At 40.3% G+C, this 22,646-nt stretch overlaps 1 protein-coding gene across 4 annotated transcripts in view; it reads left to right on the top strand.

Annotated features, from left to right (window-relative positions):
• The window catches only part of sh2b3 (SH2B adaptor protein 3), a 144,526-nt gene that overhangs the window by 84,989 nt on the left and 36,891 nt on the right, over window positions 1–22,646 (top strand). For all 4 annotated transcript variants that reach the window (XR_007957700.1, XM_052032418.1, XM_052032415.1 and 1 more), the window contains exon 3: window positions 20,480–20,581. Coding sequence is in view for 3 of the 4 variants with exons in the window: in XM_052032418.1 (XP_051888378.1) it covers window positions 20,480–20,581 (102 nt within the window). In the remaining variant the exon portion in view is untranslated. The remainder of the gene's footprint in view (window positions 1–20,479; window positions 20,582–22,646) is intronic.

Here is a 22,646-nt window from a genome sequence, read left to right on the forward strand (position 1 = left end):
GGGCCCTTCTTCTCAGTGGCAAGAGAACCCTACACTACACTGAATGATTTGATTGAGTTTCTCTCATTTGTATTCCTGTGTATGCCAATGATTTCTAAAATTTGCATTCGGTGTTGGAAAAAATTTCTACTAACTCATTCCTTTTCGTTTTATCTCATTTGCAGTTATAAACATATCTATGAAATGATATGACTTCTTATGCACTATGTGAAGTAAATTAAGTAATATAGATTCTAAAATATTAATTAATTCACTGTGGCTTAATTTTCTTTAGTTACAAATCTCAGTCCAATATTTCAAGTTTAACATTTTGTGGTGATTTCTATTTTTCCCCATACCAATCTTGCTCAGTTTTGTAACTGAGTGTATCTGTTGAGACACAGCAGGGGCCACTTCGTTATTTGGCACTTTCCCTACAGAACCTTTTGAGATGGTTGCACCAAGCTTCAGTGCAGCCCTCAGCATGTGGGTTTGCATTTCTGGTGTGTGCTCCACTGCAGCACTCAGTTACAGACATCCCCTTGCACTGGCAAACCAACAGTTTTCAGGCAGACCAAAGTGTGTCTTTCACCAAGTGTTTGTCTCGGAATGCATCCCTGGGGACAGCCAGTAGAGATCAGGTTATGCAGCTGCTTGGGATGAATCTTGACAAAGACCAATGCATCTCTTTCCAAACCTTCTTGGCAAGCACACAGTCCCTGCCTTCAAGCTTATTGAGACCAAAAGAGGAGAAGATTTCCCCACCACCTGCCCACCTCCTTGCTGTTCAAAACCCAGAGGATAATAAATATGAATCATGGTGTCACAGGTTTTTTTGTCAGTAAACTTTATTTTGAAGAAAAGGAGCTAAAATTAAAAAAAGAACTGGGTAAGAGATTATAGGATGACTTTGGCTTGACTGGCTAGTTACGACCCCTTTGCTTTTCTGAGTAGTTGGTTACTGTTAAAGGGCACAAATAGAGGGGAGAACATGAAGAAAATATTCTGTAGACTCTTACAAAACCAAAGAACTCTGCTGTATATCTGAAATCTAAACAGAAAATGTAGTGGGGAGAGAAATGGCATAATGCTCTGATTAAAGCATCAACTCTACTTTTCTTGCCACAGATGCTGCCTGACTGAGTATTTTCAATATTTTCTGCTTTCATTTCTCTTTCTATTGGCTGATCTTGGGGTGGAGCATACACATATGCAAAAGTATTTCTCATTTAGGTAAAATTGAGGTAGAAAAATCTTTCTTGATTTGTAGGAAAGGTAAACATAATCAGGACACAACTTTTTTTTATTGTGAATCTGGAAGTGTGAATTTGCAATGCACTATGTGGTGCTGTTAGAGGGCTTGGATATTGATAGTAGCAGTGCTGGTAAAAAGGCTACTGAACTAATAAACTGGAACTGTCTGCCTAATCCACAAGCAGAAGTTACTGCTGTTCTGGGGCACTATAACCACCACCACCTTAGGTGGTCCCTGGGGATTGAGGGTGACTTTCTTCCACTCTGGTTTTCTGGGTTCTTGGGTGACTGGTAAGGCCATTGTGGAACTGTTGGCTCTTCCGCAGATGGGGTAGGTGGTGCCAGATGGGGCAGTTTGTGAGGTGGTGTGCTCCTTCTGCAATTTACACAAGGCATCTGCATGCTCCCAATGCATCGACCCAAGATTGTCGATACCATCCTGAATGCTCTTTCAACACCTTGTGCAGTTGTGGGGAAGGGATTCTCAAGAGTTGGTGGGGATGTTGCATTTTGTTTTTCAAGAAAGCTTTGACCACCTCCTTAAATCTTTGTTTGTCTGGTATTCCCTTCCTGTGGCAGAGCTCAGAATAGAGAATCTGTTTCAAGATTGGTACTGGACATAAAAACATCACGGCCTAACCAACATCTTCCATTGCTGTAGAAGTAAAAAGTTATCTGGTTTTATTTGTAGCTTTCAGTGTTAGCACACTATGCAGTCTCAAATTATGGCTGACATGGACCTTTCAGCTGTATTGGTGGCACTGGAGCCTTCCATCATCGTTAACTTCCTTCATGTACTGGCAAAAGTACAAACTAAACAATTGCCATCAGTATATCTATCGGGCAAGCTGCACACTTTGTCAATCCCAGTTTCCAGATGGAGGGAGTGTCTTTGGTTCCTGGGGCAACACCGGTGGTTTGAACAGAATGTGCAGAGAGAAACAAATGTGCACCTGCATCTTATCTATGAATCCTGTGGATGCTGGTGTGTTAAAGCAAAAACTTGGACACAAAACAATTGTTCTTTTAAGTTACAAAAAATGGTCCACAGTCCAAATTCCAAAGCAAGCATTGTGCTGCATACTGAATGAAATAGCCTGCAGCTATCAGAGTCAATAGTTCCTTTCTTAAATGTCAACACAAAGCTGACTTCTCATTGATGCAAAAATAGTAAAAATTCTGGCTGATGTGCTTTTTCTGACTGAGCTGATGGTTGTCACTGCATCTGTTCAACCAAACATATCTTTTATAAACTGTGAATTGTAAACAGTTATAAAGACTTAATGGTCTCTCAAAGTTACACGAGCAAACAGGAACAGATATTGTCTCTGAACTTGGCAACAGGATTTGTACAGATCCATGTGGATGTGTATTTCTAAACTTGGGTAGGGTTGTCCTGACTTAACTTGCTGTTCTACATTCCAGGCACTCAAGGAACACTTGAAAAGAATTGCAGGTGTATTTATTGGATAGTGACAGCTGGGGGCATGGCATGTAAATTCACTTCTGGTCTTGTTGAGAGCTCAAGTCAAGGTGAAATTGTACTGGAGGGTAGATAGATTTTTAAGGTGTAATGCACATGCTGCAATCCTTTGAGATTTTAGCTTGCACTCGAGAAAAAGATTTCCGTCAGAAAGTCTGTGTGGAGTGTAAGCCCCAGAATAAACCATTTAGGCCATATGGGTTGTATGTCACATTTAAAAAATATATTATAAGAAGAAAGAAAATTAAATTTATATTTTAAGTCTGTTTTTATTTCCCCTTGTGTTCCCACCCTTCAGGCTTGGATCCATTAATTCCAACATGCACCACTATTTGATTCTAATGCTCACTTAAATATTTGCAGAAATTACAATTATGTTGCTTTTTAGAGCCAGTGTGCTTGTATTTTGGCACCTTTTTTGATAAGGGAAGGATAGAGTTGGAACTAAGGCAATAATGAACTCCCATTGGAGTCCTCATTGCACAGATACAAACACTAATCAAAACAGTTGTTTTGTTTTAATCTCAAGAGCTCTGGGACAACAAAGAAAGGAAGTGATGTTTTACCTGTGGAGACTTGGTCTGCTGCCATCTGCAGTCGACCTTTGAGGTAAAATGTAGATTCATCAGAATGGTACCAGGGTTGGAAAAGCAAAAATTTGCAGATACCGGCCATCGCACATAAAAAGAGAAATTGCTGTGTTATCAGCTGATCAGGCAGCATCTGTGGTGAAAGAAACGGTTAAAGTTTATCAACAACCCTTCATCACAACTAGAAAAGTGAGAAAACCAAGTAGTTTTAAGTTTCATGGGGGGGGGGGATGGTGGGGGAAAGGCAGAGCGAACAGAAGGAATGTCTGTGATAAGATGGAAACCAAGGTACTTCATGATAACTAACCTGTTGGGAGGAGTACAAGTAGAAGGCGGTACATGAGGGCAGCTAGATAGCAACAAATGATAATAACATGCCAGAACTATCAGATGGAGAACACAGTAGTTGCCAGTAGTCTGAATAAAAAAAGAATGCTGGAAATGCCCAGCAAATCAGGCAGTAACTACAGAGGGAGGAAAAACTGAGCTAATGTTCAGGTGGATGACCTTGCCTCAGAACTGGCCCATCTACAAATCTCGTTCTACAAGCACAAAATTCTATAAAGAATGAAGCACATCTTTGTCAGAGGGTCAAGGCTTGTTTAAAGTTTAGTTAAAAATGCTTCACTTTGTGGAAAAGTGAAAGGAAATTAATCCTGAAACTCATTTTGACCAATCTCGCTTCCACTGTTTCTAAAGGTTTCACACCTTTCTTATTTCTTAAAAATTCTTCATAATTTCCTTGCTCTTTCACTCTATAAAAACCAGGATCTCCTAGTCTTTAAATGTATTCTTAATGTGCCTTGTGACTATGCCCATATACTCCAGATCTTTGTTCTTGTCTCCTTTAGAATTATGCCCTTGAGTTTATCACCTCTTCACATTCTTCCTAATGAAGTTAACCAATTCACATTTCCTAGCATTTTTTTCTGCCACCAATCCACCCATTCCACCAATCTATCTTTACCTCCTTGAGGTCTCTTATTGACCTCCACTGTTTACCAGGCCTGACTATTACTGACTCCTGAACTCCACTGAACATTTTCCTACATTTGGAAAAAATAATCTTGTACTGCTTCAGGTCTCTCCTGAACACATTTTATCCACAACTCTGTTTTTAGCCAGGTCTTTGTTATTTTGTTTGATTCCAAAATAAACTTTATTCATCACTTTAAAAAAAAACAAACTATATACAACAATAAAACAGTGCAAACCTTTACATTTGTGTACGGATCAATCATTAGTGTTACCTTTCTATATAAAAACACACAGCACCGATGCCACACCATGTGGCTCCCTGGGGTGCTAACCCAATCCCATATTTACAATATTTAAGGGGCTTCCTTGCCTGACCCCGCCCCTCCCTCTCCAGTGGCAGAAGAACCCTAAACTGTTGTCCTTCCCCACCGAGCCCTTGCGTTGGCTGCACCCAGCTTCAGTGCGTCCCTCAGCACGTACTCCTGCAGCCTGGAATGTGCCAGTCGGCAGCATTCCCCTACAGACATCTCACAGTGCTGGGAGACCAACAAGTTTCGGGCAGACCAAAGAGCATCTTTCACCGAGTTGATGACCTGCCAGCAGCAGTTGATGTCCATCTCTGTGTGTGTCCCCGGGAACAGCCTGTAGATCAGAGAATCCTCTGTTACGCAGCTGCTGGGGATGAACCGTGACAAGGACCCCTGCATCTTTCGCCACACCCTCCTCGCAAACCTGCAGCCTGCAAAGAGGTGGGCGACCGTTTCGTCCCCAGCGCAGTCCTCCTGGGGGCAGCACGCACTGGGAGTGAGGTTCCAACCATACAGGAAGGATCTGACTGGGAGGGCCCCTCTCACTGCTAGCCAAGCGAGGTCTTGGTGCTTGTTGGTGAGTTCTGGCGATGAGGCATTCTGCCAGATGATCTGGACAGTTTGCTCAGGGAACCACCCCACAGTATCCATTGAGTCCTTCTCCTGCAGTGCCTGCAGGATGTTCTGTGCTGACCACTGCCTGATGGACTTGTGGTCAAAGGTGCCATGACATTTTAATCCCATGTGTTAAATTGCACCTGCGGCTCAATGCACTCTTTGGGTTTGTAAGGGTATCCTAGACCACTTTATACTTCCTCTGACCCAACCCCATTCTGCTGCTGATGATGTCAGCTGACTGACAACCACTCCCCCCACCCATCCTCCCTGGTTATCCCCTTCCCAACTCACTCAGGCCCTTATCTGTGCAAGGAAGGTCATGAATGAAAGGCTGATTCTGCTGCACAATATGCCTTGTACATTGTAGTATATTGAAGCCTTCCAGAATGAATCCCTGCAGAACGGAGCTAAGAATTGCTGTGGGCAATTATTTGTGTACCTTGGCCCAATTGAATGCAGGACATATTTACAGGACTATGTGTCCCACTCCTGTGCCTGCTGAGAGACTTGTGGGGGGAGGGGGAGAAGGGGGGGGAGGGGGAAAGGCAGTGGGAGGAATCTATTTTCCTTGAAGAGGATGTCTTAAGTTGGCCTACATTTCTTGTGGCTTAGATGTTTAGTTGATCGCACTAGTTTTCCAATGGATACAAGTGAACACTAGCCAGAAGGATTTGTTAATAACTACAAATAGATTGTGAACTCAAGCATTTTTCAGAAAAATGGGTGCATTCTTGATTGAATACGTTTCACTATTTGTCCAGGAAGCAGCTCTGTTTCTGCTCTGTGTAAATCCACAAGGAAACATTATTGCAGAAAAGCCACGACTATAGACCACAAAGGTCTTGAATTTGATCCCTGGTGTGTATTGAGTTAGTTGACCATAACATTGCACCGGCTAAAGTCAATTTTTAGTGTTGCCCCATTGTTCCTCTAGTGATTTGATTTACTGGGAGTTTTTCTATGGACACGATACAATCAGACTTGCTGTCATTTTATGTGCTACTGAAAGGCATAGTTGAGAAGACAGGTCTTCTGCATAGAACATGCAGTGTGGTAAGGAAAGGAAATTAATATTTTGAAAGAGTATTTCCTTTTTTAAAAAAACAATTGTTTTCAGAACATGCAGAGAGCACTTGATGACCGTGCTGTGTGATCATAGCTCGCATTCTTGGAAAAACTAGGCTTTGCACTGATCCATTTGTGTTGCAATGCCTACATGACCAAAACTTGCGAAGTGGAGTGCCAAGCAAAATATCCCTAATGTTACAATCTTTTATCCTTTATGTAAGTTATGAATTCATCCATGCAACTCCACCACTTTTTTAAAAAAAAGGCTATTATCACATTAAATTCAATTGCACATTATTATAGCTGTAAATTTTTGGCACACAATGAGTATATCCACTAGAAGGGAACTTTTGCAAAAACTTGAAGCCCAGTGCTCTGAAGTAAATGAGAGCCTTTAAAAATCAAGTAAGGCAATGAACAGCACAGGTTCAGACAGTCCATGTTTTTTGTTGATGTTGTGATAAGATATCTTTATTAGTCACATGTACATCAAAACACAAAGTGAAATGCATCTTTTGCATGGAATGTTCTGGGGGCAGCCCACAAGTGTTGCCACGCTTGTCCTTTCAGTAGGGCATGCCCACAACATGGCATGCCCACAACATTAGCATGCCCACAACTTCCTAACCCGTATGTCTTTGGAATGTGGGAGGAAAGAGGAGCACCCGGAGGAAACCCACACAGTCATGGGGAGAACGTTTTATGCCCTATTGAAAGGACACAGCTGAGAAGGCTTACAGACAGTGGTCGGAATTGAGCCCAGGTTGCTGGCGCTATAATAGTGTTACGCTAACTGCTACACAACCGTTGTCCCCTGTTTTGTGCTCAGGATTCTTTCCTAGGAATGAGAGAACTAATGGAGTCAGCACTAAAAGGGTGCACTTGTAGGGTTGTATATCAAGAGTTGTATTAATGACAGTACTGCTGTGCTGGGAACCTGGTGTCGCGATTTTTGGCAGAAATGTTTCCCTCTGCCTGCACTCCTGCAGTAATGAATTGGCCTGTGGCTAGCTGTGGAGAGACTGTCTGCGAGGGCTGGTGTTGAGTGAGTCAGAACAAGCAGGGAGGCTGCTCAGTGCTACACCATGGGCCATTGCTGCTCCCATATTCTATAGTCTGTCTCATCTGTTAGATGTGGTGGAAGGTTTATAATTACCCCTTTTAATGCTGATTTTTATAGATCACAAACTTCTATAGATGTATGGTGGAGAACATTCTGACTTGTTACATCAAGCCTGGTATGGAGGCTCCAATGCACAGGATCACAAGAGGCTGCAGAGGGTAGTAGACTCTGCCAACTCCATCATGGGCACAACCCTTCCTACCATCGAGGGCATCTTCAAGAGGCGGTGTCTCAAAAGGGTGGCATCTATCACTAAGAACTGTCATCATCTGGGACTTGCCCTCTTATTACTACCATCGGGGAGGAGCTGCAGGAGCCTGAAGACCCACACTCAATGATTTAGGAACAGCTTCTTCCCCTCCGCCATCAGATTTCTGAATGGTCCAGGAACACTATTTCATTATTCCTTTCTCCCTGCCTGTAATTTCATGTCTTTGCACCTGTGCTGCTGCTGCAAAACAACAAATTTCATGATATAAATCGATGATAATAAATCTGATTCTGATTCCATTCACACTTTCACGCCTGGGGAGGCGTCCTGGGCGCCAAGCAAAGTACCAGTGTACTTCATATCAGCCAGGCAGCATGGAATGAAGCTGTTCAATGCCCAGTGACCACCACTGAGTTTGTTACTGTGGACAACTTTTCAGGCTGGGGGGAGCTCTGCAGGCAAACGTAGAGAGGGGGAGACAGTGACTTCTATCGCATCCAATATCTATCACATCCCAATGAAAGATGAAATCATCAGATTGATTTGTCTTTAATTCAAGGTTTTTAAGGTACCATTATATTCTATTACTGTGTTGCATGAGATTCAAATAATATCATCTAAATACCATTGCTTCCACAGGAAATAAATGTGGCCTTTGATTCTGGGTGTTGTAAAGGCTGTGCTGTGTAACATGTCCAGGCAATGTGCCTAAAAGTGATTTGGGTGAGGCATACTATGTTGCTAGGGTATTAAAGTATTTTCATATGTTACACACAGTGTGGTAATGTTTTACTGCACAGTAATAAGAGCAGTTAATTCCCACTGTAAAAAATCAAAGATACATATTGTGATAACAATACTTTTATGTGCAAAACATGCTGAGATATCCACAAAAACTAAATGTAATATATGAGAGAGTATGAAATGTTGATATGTTGCCCACTTTTAGTCTCCATGTGTTAATGCCACCATTAGTAACAGACTGGCTCATGGTCAAATATGTAGCTAATCTGTGTAAGAAGTGAGTAGCTGAAATAACTGCTAAATACATTCAGATGGTGCCTTTCCAAGGTGAATGGAAGATCATGGCGGCTGTTACTCCTATTGTGCCAAAACAAAACCAGTGATACTGATGAACCCATTGCCTTCCAGCCCAAGAAATACATTCTTTGTAAGCGTTTTGTTATTATTGGAAAGATCAATTTGCTCTGGATATAAAAGATAAAGATTCTTGATTTAAAGAAAAAATGAACAAGATCTTAATCAGTCATTTGTACTGAAGTAAAATCTGTGCTGGAGACCAGGATGGCTAGGAAATTGGCCTCTAGTGTTGCAACCTGCCTGATTTGCAAATCTTATTCCCCAGTGAGGTCAATGGAAAACAAAGAGATGGCTGATTTGCTGTCTCATCAGCACGTCAACAAAATTTGTACCCCAATAGGCTGTTAAGTTTTTATACTGGTATTTAAGACCATCAAAAGGTAATGTGTAAATGAAGATTATTTTCTTTCTTCCAATTCATGCTTTATGAAGAAGCTCTTGAGCTCCCACAGATTTTATGAACTTCCTTTAATTAAAGCACCTGCAATTTAGAGATGCTAATCCAAGTGTGTGAGAAAATTTAAGTTGATGGAAAACCTGCTTTGTTTTTGACATTGTGAAAGTATAATGTGGTGGTGATTTCGGTTGTAATTCTGTATGATGTTGGCTTATGATGCCCAATGGGACATTTGCTATAGAGGAGATCTCAAGGTTGTACAAAACAGAGCTTAAAAATGATGAGTTAACAGCTCAAATAAACCTGTAGCTGTTAGCTTGACAACTGCAAGATATTTACAGAGTCACTTGGTCAAATTTGGACTCTGATAAAATGCCATGTGATCTCATGTCACCAGAGTAAAATATCTCAGCAAAATGCCAACAAAAATAACAAGGAAAATTTTAAAAGAAAACATTAAGTGGTGTCTCTCTGTGATTGGTATATTTGGGTGTAAGATCCTGGCTCCCAGGACCTGGCAAGTTAATTTTTTTTTCGCTTCTCATTGGGCCAATAATTATGCTCAGAAATTTCAAAGGTAATATTTATTTGTAATTCAATAGTATTTCTTCTTATGAGCAAGTGAAATTTTCAAACAAACAAACAACATCCCTTTAATCTGAGTGGCTTTTCCTGGTAACTTGTTCCATTGTCAGTGCAAAGGTTTAGAATATAGATTTTTCACTTTGGTTCCTGATTTAATTTGGTTCCTAACTAATCTGTATGTTAGTGTGCGCCAATCTCAGCAGGTGGATGAAAATGTAAGGATAGAAATGTGCATGCTGGCTCATCGTTGGTCCCATTGTCTTTTGTTTTTGTTTACTCTCTAAAAATAGTTGTTACTAAAGAACCAGTAGGAAATTTGGGGGTAGAATGAATCCACCTGAATAGGAAGCAGGTTCCTTGAGGGAAGTGAACAAACAACAGAAGAGAAAACATGATAAATTCTGTCCAAGTTCAAAATGATATGGAAGGTTTACCTAGAATTTTACCTACTCTGTTATAGTCTTGTAAGATGATGTTAAAGGAAGCTGCTTTATCATCTACCAGCCTCTATTCAACACCTCCTGCTTCCCCCTCATAGTGCTATATACTGGCAATCTTTCCTCTTCCCTCACTCCTGATGCAGGTTCTTTATCTGAAATATTGATTTACACCTTTTGCCTCCACTGATGTTGTTTGACCCACTGTGTTCTTCCAGCATTTTGTTTTTTCCTCTCAAATGGTGCTGCCCCTCTGAGGCCATACAGATCTATTTGACTGGACCTTAGACACTAGAATGATAGTACAGAAAATGGAAATGTATTTGAAGAGAGCTATTTAGTAGAATGATGGTGGAAAACCTGGGATATTGGTCCACAGTAAACCACCTTTGCTAAGTGGCATACCAGCACATCAGCCCAAAAAGTCCTTTTTTACTTGCAAAATTCTTATGGGCTTGAAAAGGAAGATGTGTCCAGAACTGGGACACAATCTAAAGTTAAAGAGTTGGCTATTTCTTCACTCATAAGATATTGAAACTTTTGGAATTGTCTATCCAAGAGGGCTGTGGGCGTTCAGTTGCTGTTTATATTCGAGATAGATTTTGAGATATTAAGGAAATTGAGAGGTGTAGTGTTACTGCGGGAAAGTGGTGCTGAGGGAAAAAGTTCTGTGTAATAAGACAATGTGGTCTGGAGGTGTTTCTTAAACAAAATTTTTCTGTTATTTATCACTGAACAAAACTGCCAGGCATTGAAATCTTAGCATATTGCTGGAAGTGTGATCAGAGAGCTGTGGTTTGCGTGTAAACCAGTCAAAAGGGAAGACTAACAAGGCTGATTTGAAATAAATGTGGAATTAATTACTTCTACTACTACTTCACTTTTTCATTTCACCTTTTTAATCATCTGTGGTATGGTATTTGCTCAGATGCTATTTTTTTTAAAGTTGAAATCTGTCTGTGCTATTTTCTAATTGTTTTCTCATGCATCTGTGATTCTATATTTCTGGTTATACTTTGTTCCTGGAGGGGAGCTGTCTGTTGTTCCAATGGTCACTACAGTTATGTTGTTAACAAAGTGACTGGTTAACACAGCATCAGTTTGTTAAGTCAGTGTGACCTTTCTTTCAGTAGTGGGCTCTGTTAAGCAGCCTCTGTTCATTCCAAATCAGATAGAAAGCCCCTTTTCACTTCCTGGCCAATAGTGACCTAATTGAACTCTGCATCTCTGGGCTAAGGACAAAACAATTAACAACTACATTTGAAGTGAATGAAAAACACTTTTTTTGCCAGTATTTGAATATTGTTGCAAATAGTCACAAACAAAGTTTTATGTCAATAATGGTGGGTTTTACCCTGCAGTAATAGCTGCCCTCTTCTGAGTGAATTCATTGAATTTTGTAGGTGCATTTGACAAGAAATATAGTCGCTCAATTTACTGTATTTCAATATTCAGTTTTGGGAACATTCAGCTCGGAAAGACCTGGTAACTTCATTCCAATGTGCATTGGTCATTGATTCACACCATCTGGCACCTTGTTCAAAACCTAACAGCTTTGTTCGCTACTTCTCAGTAATTCCTGGTCATAAGCAAGGTGCACACTGCCACAGTCAGCCCGATCTTTGCATCAAATCTGACAGTTGTCAGCTGCCAGGTTACTGTGAGCAAGCTTAACAGTGGTGGTGCTAACGCTGTCCTTGCTCTTAGTTGCTTACTGGTGGCTCTTCTTAAGGTCGAAGCACAGATATCTGCTAAGGACAGGATTGAACTGTGCTCCAGTGATTGAAGAACTGATTAACATCTGTTATTTAGACTTGTATATGAAAAATTGGCAATTGGCTTCTGATGCTTTCCTTTGGTAAGCAGAATCTAAACTGGCAAAAACCCCCAAAGAACCTGCAATAAATACTTTATCAAAAATCTGATGATTTGCACCCATTCTATACAAATCCATTTCATTTCGTTCATGATCAAAGCTTTTGCTATAGAGTAATTGTACATCTGATATCCTGTGTGCCATAGTATGAGTTTTGTTTGCTAACTAGGCAGGTCTTGTCAGGGGATATAATCTAGTAGGGTTGGTTGTGAAGCCATTTTACAAGCTTCCATTAGTGTTTTCTTTTGTTTAACCTATGAGCTATTTGGCCCTCGACCTTGCTTGTTGAAACATGTCAATGTGCTGTGTATCTTTTAAAAGTGTTGATGTATCTGCAGAAAATGATGTGCAATAATGTTTGCAGTGATAGCAGTATACTAATTTTATGCAACTGGTACAGTTTCCACAATACCTATCAGTATGGTCACTGTGTTGCTGTTTTCATTGATTTTTCTGCTGAATAATATGACTGGATTTTAACCTGATGAATCATCAGCACCTTGATTTATGACTTTTGTACACAAGGAGTTTAAATTCCAACTGTCACAATTATTAGTACCATACTTCTCTTCAATTGTTGTTAAATTAAACTATATTTATAAAAATATACATCCTCTCAGAATAAACAAGACAGCATGAATTAACTCATTGAAACATTAAAAAAGTACAGCACAGGACTACAGTACAGCACGTCAGCCCATCATGTCTGCGTTGACCATGATGCCAAATTAAGCTAATCCCATCTGTCTGGACAAAGTCCGTATCCCTCTGTTCCCTGCCTGTTCATGTGTCTGTCTAAATGCCTGTTAAGTGTTGCTATTGCATCTGCTTCCACCACCTCTACTGGCAGCGTATTCCAGGCACTTACCACTCTGTTTTTACAAAAAAAAAATTGCCATGAAAATTTCCTTCAAACTTTCCTTCTCTCACCTTAAAACTATGTCCTCAAATATTTGACATTTTGACCCTGGGCAAAAGACTGACTGTCTACCCGATCTATGCCTCTCATAATTTTATATATTTTCATCGGCTTCCGATACCCCAGAGAAAAGAATCCCGGTTTGTCCAGTCTCTCCTTTATAGCTAATACACTCCAATCCAGGCAGCATCTTCTGCACCCTCTCCAAAGCTTCCACATCCTCTAGTGTGGCAACCAGAAACTGAGTTGAGTTTAACCACGAAGAGGAAATAGCTGACAGATCCGCATGGAATTGCTGAGTGTGAGCGTGATCTGGGCCATTTAACCTTGTTTCTTTCTTCTCAGAAGCTGGCTGATATACCAATTGCTTCTGCTTATTTTTTCAAATTTCCAGCACTTGAACTTTATTTACTCCAATTGGAAATAAAATTGAAAATGGCCTTTTTTTCCCTACTTTTCCTATTATACACTTTCCAGTTTACTGGAATCTGCAGAGAACACGTATGCTGCATCTTTTTCTGCAATTCTTTTGCAAATCATGATGCATTTACTGTTTCAGAATGACCTTTTTGTGCTTTAATAAACATTCTTCAATGTTACCAGATAATCTATCCATGTCAGATTTGACAGCTGTGCACAAAGCAGAAAGAATCCAATCTACCTAATTGCTGCCTAGTTGGTCTACACTCCTTCATTAGCAAAGTGATAGTGTCATTGAGAGTGCTGTCAAGTGGCATTTATTCACCAATAGCATGCTCACTAGTGCCCAGTTTGGGTTTTGCCAGGACCATTTGGTTCTAGATCTCATTATAGCTTTTGTTTTAAAAAGTGGACTAAAGAGCTGAATTCCAGAGGTGAAAGTGACTGCCTGTGATACCAAGGAGGCATTTGAATGAGTGTGGCATCAAGGAGCCCTGGTAAGATGATTGCGATTGTTCAAGGTCAATCATCTGTGTCTCAGAACATAATTGCAAGAATTACTTTCTTCTTTCATTCCTCATTAGAACACAAAGGAGCAAGTGGCCCATTGAGTCAATGCTAGTACCCAACAGGGCATAGATAAGTTGGACTGTACAAAACTTTCCTCAAAGCAGAAGTGTCCGAAACTTAACTTAAGATAAAGGAGCAGGAGATTTTAGAAATGATAAGAGGGAAGAATTTTTTTTTCTTTTGGATGGAATCTCGAATACACTGTCTGAGGGGATAGCAAAATGAGACACTTGCAACATTTAAGGTGCACCTGGATGAGCACTTGAATCACCGAGTCATGGATCAGGTGTTGGTAATTGAGGCTAGTGTATAGAACATAGAACACTACAGCACAGTACAGGCCCTTTGGCCCACAATGTTGTGCCGACATTTTAACCTGCTCTAAGATCTATCTAACCTTTTCCTCCCATGTAGATGGGTGTTTGATGGTCAGCAATGGACCTGTTTCTATGCTATACGATCTGACCTTCCAGGATGAAGTAGTCCCAACCACCGTTCTAAACCTGCATTCACTCCATCACCAGTGTAGAGTGGCTGCATTGGGGACCAGATACAAAATGCATCACAGTTACTTGTCCACAGTACTCTGACCAAATCCGCAACCCCTACAACCAAGTAGCAAGGTGTTGCAGGTGGATGCGAACACCACTGGGAACATGCCTGTTCCTTTCCAAGCTGGACACCATCCTGAGTGGAAATAGATGATCGGTCCTTCATTGTTGCTGGATCTAAGTCCTGGAACTCCCAACCCAACAGCACTGAGGGAGTACCTTCACCAGAGGGACTCAAGCTGTTAAAGGTGGTGGTCCAACACCAGCTTCTCAAGGGCATTTAGGGATGGGCAACAAATGCTGGGTTTGCCGCTGATGCCTGGATCCTGAAAACAAATAAAATACCCACCAGGAAATCCCATCCAATTGGCTTAATTTAAATACCAAGACTCAAAGCTCGTGTCTGCCTCCATTCTTGAGATGCTGTTTTCTGTTCTTCACCTATGGTTCCCCCCCCCCCCCCCCCCCCCCCCCCAAAGCTGATCAAAATCCCCATATTTCTCATGCAGGTGAGGGTGGCCAAGTGTATACTGCTCTAGAAAAACGTAAAATGTTAATCAATGTAAATTTGTTCAAATATAAACAATTTTACCTTTCCCTGTTCATAAAAGGGTAGCGTTTACTCCCTGGATTTCAATCAGACTGAGATGATGTGATTAGAAAAAAGACAGTACTGGAAATTGTTCTTCTGCAGATTTCCAGCATCCACAGTATTTTACTTCTGTGCCTTAGTGTCAGTGTTCAGAAAAAACATGTTCCTGTGCCATCAAAAATTTCATTCAGCTCTTGCCAAAATCTGTCTAGTGAATGAATTGTAAAGATGTTCCCATTGAGAACTGAAATGAGCTGCAAGCAATTCAATTATTGCAGTCATGAATATAATCATGAGGGTGGAGTAATATGCAAACATTTAGGTTGGGACCAATCTACCCACACAGATGTGTAGATAAAACTGAATTTGCAGTCATTTATTGGGTTGTACATTGTTATGGTATGCATACATGATGTGGTAATATTGTGACTGAAACCATACCTTTCTACCCCTTCCTCTCACTGTTCCTCAGCTAAGTACAGCAATTACTCCCACATTTGGATGTTTTGGTACACAATAAATATTCATCATCTATCACCACTGGTGGACATTCTTGATGGATGAAACCTAAGAGCATGGTGGAAGCAGAGCCACTGACAGGATTTAAAAACTGTCTAGATGGGCACTTGAATTGCCTTGCCATAGAAGGGTATGGGCAAAGTGTTGGAAGATGGAATTAATTTTGAATGGGTGCCCACTGGTTGGTATGGACATGCTGGGCTGAATGGCCTGGTTCCATGCTGTATGACTTTATGACTAATGCCATATTATAAAAAAGATATGAGAACTTAAATGGTGAGGAAGATACTAAATGGTATTTGGGTTTGTGTGCTGGATTTTTTCCTGTATTATTCTTACTCAAAAACACTGAGAAAGAGGAATTTCTCAGGGGAAGTTAAGAAAGACCTTCTCTAAAGATTGACAATGGCTATTCTTAATTTAGATTGGGTTTCATTACTGTCACTGATTTTAGTATTTCACAAATGTTAAAGGAAAAAGGGACTTGGTACTTCTCAGACACATTGCCTGTGTTTTATGTCTGTTATGCAAGTAAACAAACCATTTCTTACATTACAAGAACACATGAGATCAATGTAAAGCTTAAATTATTTTTAGTAGTGTTGGTTGAGGGAAGACTGGGCTGGGAAAGCTTGTTTTGTGCTATGGGTTTGTGAACTTTGTGTTAGCCGTGACACTATAGTTGGCACTATTCAAAAGACTTGAGCACTGAAATCCTGGTGTCAGTTTAGTGCCAGAGTGAGGGAGTGGGGCACTATAGGAGATACCTTTATTTACATGTAATGTTCTCTCAGGTGGGAATAAAAGATCTGTTGACACAATTTTGAGGACAAGTGGGAATGATCACCACTCTCCAGATGAAATGTACCCCACAGTTAACATCACCGATTATAGGTTATCTGGTTGTTATAATTGTACAAGTTGGCTACCATGTTTCTGCACATAGTGACTGCACATCAGAAGTACATCATTGGCTATAACTGTCTGTGATGTCATGAATTGTGAAAGGTGATTGAATAATGTAAGTCTCCGTTGCTTTTTGTTTTATTTATCCTTTTCCACCTGAACCATTGGAACAAACCTGCTCGTTTTAAAGTCTCTCCAGCAGAGCAGCCTTTTGAATTTTCTGTAAATTACATTCCCATTTCCTGGATCATAGCATCAACTGCATCTTTTCTAACCCAGACTGCTACCACCTTGCTCAGTATTGCACATGGACAGAATAATTGAACGTGATCTCCAAAACAAATCCCATAATCTTGTAATAAAATAGAAGCTTTCATGTCTAGCAGTGAGCTCAACTATAAACAGAAAGATTTGTATACTGTTGCCAAACACCATTATAGGTACCCAAATCTTGTAATAAGCATTAACTTTGACATCTTCAGTCACTGTAATACATTTATTCTGAGCTTTGTATCATGAAATAAAAACTGTAAACATTTTGCAATTCAAGCAGCTCACTGAAGGGAAAAAATCATTTTTGGTCAATGACCTTTCATCAGTTGACCTACCATCATGAGTATTTTCTACAACAATGTCTCTGTCTCATTAGAATTCACTACTGGAAGTGTATCAATTCTTTTATGCTAAATTATTTACTGTACACTGTGCTTTCAAAGGTAGAATTTGGTCAAAAAAACTTCATTCCCGGTTTTAATTGGTCATTTTAAAATAAAACACGTGATATCTAAACTTCAAAATAAGGAGAGTTATTGTATTCTTTAAAGGATATGGAGACTAAATGCCCATGCATATATAAAAAATTGTTCAAATTTCATAAGATGAAATTTGGGGTCATGCTTGCACTGCTGTGGTTTAATGGCACAGATGCTTGATCTAGTGGGATTAGTTAGTTAGTCTGCGTCACTGAGCTAGCAGAGTTGCATTGGCCAAATGGCTTTTCTGTGCTCTTCCAATCTATCACATGCTTAGATTGTTGCAGATGTACAGTGTGGATTTTTCATAGCTTTTCAAACAGGTCCTTGACCTGGGTGGTAGAGATTCTGGGTTGGAGAGATGCTGTTGAAGTAGCCTAGCAGTGATGCATCTTATCTTTTGTTCTGCCTGGCTGGTGCCTTGGGATCGAGAATGCTTTGTTTCACTGTGGGTCTCAGTGGCTGGTGAGGCCAATGTGGGACCTGCAGACCCTGCCACAGATGGGGCAGGGGATGTTAGAGAGGAGATGGCGTGCTCCAAATACGCTGAGGAATGCTTCCAACAAATGGACGAGGTTCTTAGTACCAACACAAATGTTCCTCTTCCACTTTGAATGGTCATGACAGGGATTTCCATGAGTCAGTGGGTTATGTCAGATGCTGGCTGTTTTTCAAGGAGGCTTTTGAGAACAGCTTGAATCGTTTCCTTGACTCGAAGGAATTCAGAATACAGGGCCGTGGTGAGGGCTTGTAAGTGATGTGGCCTCCCCTCTGGAATTGCTTGAGTGTAACTTGAGCCACCATGCTGGGCACATTGCCCTGCTAGAGGACACACAATGTTCTCCTGCCCATGCTTTGAGGTGCCCTTTGGTAGGTGTCCACGTCTTACTGCTGCCTGGTAGACCATGAGTAATGTGCTGGGTTTGATGTCTTGATCTTAAGCCCTTTTGCTCAGACAGTGCAGTGAATTGAAGGCAACGATGAATGTAATCATAGATGTCTGCCTTTTATTAAGCGGTTTCTCCTTTAAGTTAAGCAGACTCTGTTTTCCAAGGTCACCTCCTCGGTAGTAACATGCAGCAGAGGCTAGTTGGTAGAGGACCTTTGTTTTGCAGATGTTGAGGGTCAAGACCAGTTTTCTCATTGCTGGAGTATTTTGTAGATGCTACAGCCGTCGCAGTGCTCTGATGAGGGAGCACGAGTGCTCACACTGACCAGTGGGTTTCCACTCGAGACGGCTGTTATTTCATTCTTGGACTAAAAAACACTTTGCGACTTCTGAGAATTGAAAATGTATGAAAGAAAGGCTGCTCCTTTTGTTTTATTAGTTCACTTTTAAGCAGTTGTTTGATCTTGTAAGTGACTTGTACCTAATCTATATCAACAAATATTCTTAGTTATTTATAAATTTCTAAAATTTACTCTACTGTTACTGTTTTTACCTGTACTACATCAATGCACTTTGTACTAACTCAATGTAACTGCACTGTGTAATGAATTGACGTGTACGAACAGTATGCAAGACAAGCTTTTCACTGTATCTCAGTACAAGTGACAATAATAAACCAATACCAAAAAATGGTCCCTTAAAGATACTGCAGATTATGAATGCAGTGACGGGGTATTTCTTGCATACTTGCCATATTTGGATCCACACCACTGGCTGGAATTCTGATGCTAAAATGTGCATTTGCTTGTAATGTGGCTGATGGATCACTTTCACTCACTACATTAATTCCAAAATGCAAACTATTACCAGTCAGATTTATTCAGATATTTACCTTTTGCAAACAGTATCTGTAAATGGCCCACATAGGATTTTGTTTTTGTTAATCTATATACCAAGTTACTTTGAATAGCTCCTTTAATTTTGTTTGTCTGCACTCAGTTCTCCTGCCTACCTAAACATGCTGCATATTCCTACTGTGGCAAATGGTATTTAAACAATGATGTATTCTCCGATATCTGTGACTACTCTCAAAACTGTGAACTGATGGATTATAAATGAATTTCAGTCCTGCTAAATCATGAGAGCACTTTACACAATGTGCCATACAGTACAAGAGCCGCTAACCTAGGTCACGCAAGGTTAAGTCATAAGTTCTATCCTATCATCAAAGATCTGAAGGGATTTTGGAACATGTTGTTTCCTGAAGCTTCTTTAATAATTATTCTCTGTGTGCTCAACAGCTAAAGGTTTTTGTTTGCAGAGTACTATATGTCGAATCTGCAGAATTGCTTGGGTAAGTTGCTTGATGCAAGCAACCTACTTATACCCGTTAACTACTAACCATCTGGATGATTTGTGCATTACAGAATGGCTAAAATTGTTTCCATGGTGATGATATATTTAATGATGCGTTTTTCTTTCTGGTGCCTGTGTGGCCTCTTTTAACTACACTACTGATAGGCAGACCTGGTAACATCCAAAGACAGCAGCTTTATGGCAGCATTGTCAATGCTATTTGTTGTAGAAAAGGCTTGTAGTTTTTTTCAGTCTTCACACAGCTGGGTGCTTAAAGATTTCCTCAGGCCAAGCTGAAATCAGGAAATATGCATCAGCAAATCATGTCTTTTGAAGACCTTGAATGTGCCACTTTCTTTATTACTAATATGTGGTAGTAATTTAATGGGAATTCCAGGGCACTGTAATCATGAGATGACTCTCATGTGAGTAGTTGAGCCCTGGCCAACATTGGCTCAAGATGCATTTTCAAACCTGACTTTATGCTTGTGAGCCAGTAATAGGTTAGTAAGCACACCACCTGCCAATGTACAGTCCCCACTTTAGTCTTGCTCTCCTGGGTTCACTTATTCTAATTTCAAGGTATTCACATATCTCTGCTTTGCCAGATATGTAGTGATAAGAGTCAATAACTAGCATCTGGCATCATTCTAGGGAGCAACTTCCAGACAGCTGCTTGTTCTGTCATTTGTTGATCCAAAACCTGACTTGAATTTTGCATGAAATTGCACATCATTGAAAACTCCATAAATGTTTAACTGTGTTCTTATCAGGTGAATTCTTATGGCTGCAATCATACATTCTCTAATGTTGACCTCGGCCCTTGGCGTGTTGGAGTGAATATTATAGCCGTAGTGTAAAGAGAGCAGAAATCATTAAAGCCTTAGTGTAGATGCATCAAAGCAAAATACTGGAGCTAGACTGTAATAATGAGAAGAATAAGTCTTGTAACAAAGATGTATTTATATTTTTCTGTTTGTGTGCTTTTTTTATATAGTGTTCCAAGCCGAAGCACAGTACTCCTTGTTCTGCAATTACAGAGATAAGAACATGCACACAACTTGAGATGCCAGATAATGTAAACACATTTGTACTAAAGGTGAGTGGCAGTAGATATCTAGTGAATGGGTGAAGTGATGGAACTATATTGGTCATTGTTAATTGTGCTTTAACACAGTTTTGTTCTGTGGAATTGCCCCAGTTTGACAGTTTTGAATTAATTAATTCCCCTTATCATTGGAACTGAGATGATTGTTTGTGAGAAAGAACTCATTAGGGATGCATCATTTAGCAGGCAGATCCTTTAATGATAAAGTCCCTGATAATATCAGTTGATTATGAAAGTATTGTGTTGGAGACATTGGTTGTGTTTATAGTCTATTTGTCATCAAGCCTCAAATATTTTTCAGTTGCAACAAAATAACACAACACCTCGCCAATCTGAAATCCTTTTATATTTCTGTGACAAGTGTTTAATACCAGTGAACTTGAGTTCCAAGAGGTTGTTTCTGCAAGATCAGCATGTGGAGACTTTTTCATGATAAGCCACGTATACCACAGTCACTGACGTTGTACTGGACCTCGGGGGGGGTTTCCTACGTGAAGGCTTGGTTCAGAATCCCCAGCTGCTTCATCATGATGTGTGAGATTTACCAACCATGGGTTGGTCTTGTAGATGACAGGTGAGATCTCCAGATGCAAGGCTTTAGAGACTTGTCCTGCTGCAAAGACAACACAGCTGGCAGATCCTAGTTTATATCCCAAAATGATCCAAAGAAGGGAAGAGTGTTGCCTGAAATTAATGATTTGGAATATAATATTAAACTCTAACCCTGGATATTTTGGCTTTGTGTGTCAGTCTTTAGCCCGTGATAGTTATCGCCTCCAAAGATTAAGGAACATTTGAGGGAACAGTGGTTGTATAAATTGTGGGAATAAATGGGTGGAATAACCCGGGTTCATTGACTGCAGTTATGAGAAAGTTGTGGGAGCCCAAGATGAACAATGAGAAATACAAATAAAAGGAATAAACGGGACATTTCTGGCTGGGAGGTTTTGATGCTTTCCTGGTGTAAGTGTTGTATGCTCCAGGCATTTTGCACAACAGCACCCTGATACTTCCTGTGCTGTAAAAGCCATGTTATACACAGAACTTCCTGCACTATGTTCTATTTCATGACATGAAATGACCTACATCATTTCTATATATCAAATTTTTATTAATTTTCTATTAAATAGAGGCGGTGATGAAGTCACTTGGACCCCAAATTTCCAGAGTAAAATAGTATGGTACACTGTGAGATTTCAGTTGAGAGAATCTGATAATATTTTCAATGAGTGCAAAGCCTGAAGCTTTCTTACACCAGGATCTCCACAATCCATCATGGAGGAACCCTGTCCACATTAAATGATGGAAAATTATGGAGGTGCACATAATTTAACAAGATGCTGTTCATTGGAAGCTTTTTTTTCCTGATCTCTGGAAGATGGTGCAAGGGAATTTTTTGAAAAGTCTATGATTTTTGTCTTAGAATCATAACAATTGACTTCTCCAATTGTTTACATTATATTGTGCTCACTTTTGAAAATTACAGTATCTCAATCATAATGCAGCCAGGCTGGGCCATTAGGGCATGGGTGAGATGACAATAGACCTGAGTTTAGATGTTATGTTTTGGAATCGTTTTTCACTGGAGACAATTGGGGAAAATAAACCAATTTTTTAAAAATTGTCTATATTAGATGGAAAGTGTTTTGTTATATCTCTCACATGTCACAATTTTTGTTCTAAGCTGCTTGAATCAGTCAGCCAACATGTTAAGTGGGGAAAAGCCAATGTCAGCATTTGCCTGTCACACTGTAATTGAAGGCCACCAGGAGGAGCTGTTGCAACATAACCAGTCTTTAGGTGGCTCCCTGAGTCTCCTTCAAGGTTCAAAGCCCTGCCTGAGCAAAATCCTCCAAATCCTATTGACACAGCAGGTGAAGTAAGGTTACTGTCCTTAGGCCATTAGCCCAGCAATGATGCCCTGCTTGCATTCAGTCAGCTCTGGTCTGTGGACCACATTGCCCACTGAAAAAATTAGGAACTGGTCTGCCCCTCTGTCATTCAACAAGATCATAGCTGATCTAATCTTGGCCTCAACACCACTTTCTCCATCTTC

The sequence above is a fragment of the Pristis pectinata genome, chromosome 17, assembly GCF_009764475.1.
Source record: "Pristis pectinata isolate sPriPec2 chromosome 17, sPriPec2.1.pri, whole genome shotgun sequence".
Taxonomy (NCBI): domain Eukaryota; kingdom Metazoa; phylum Chordata; class Chondrichthyes; order Rhinopristiformes; family Pristidae; genus Pristis; species Pristis pectinata.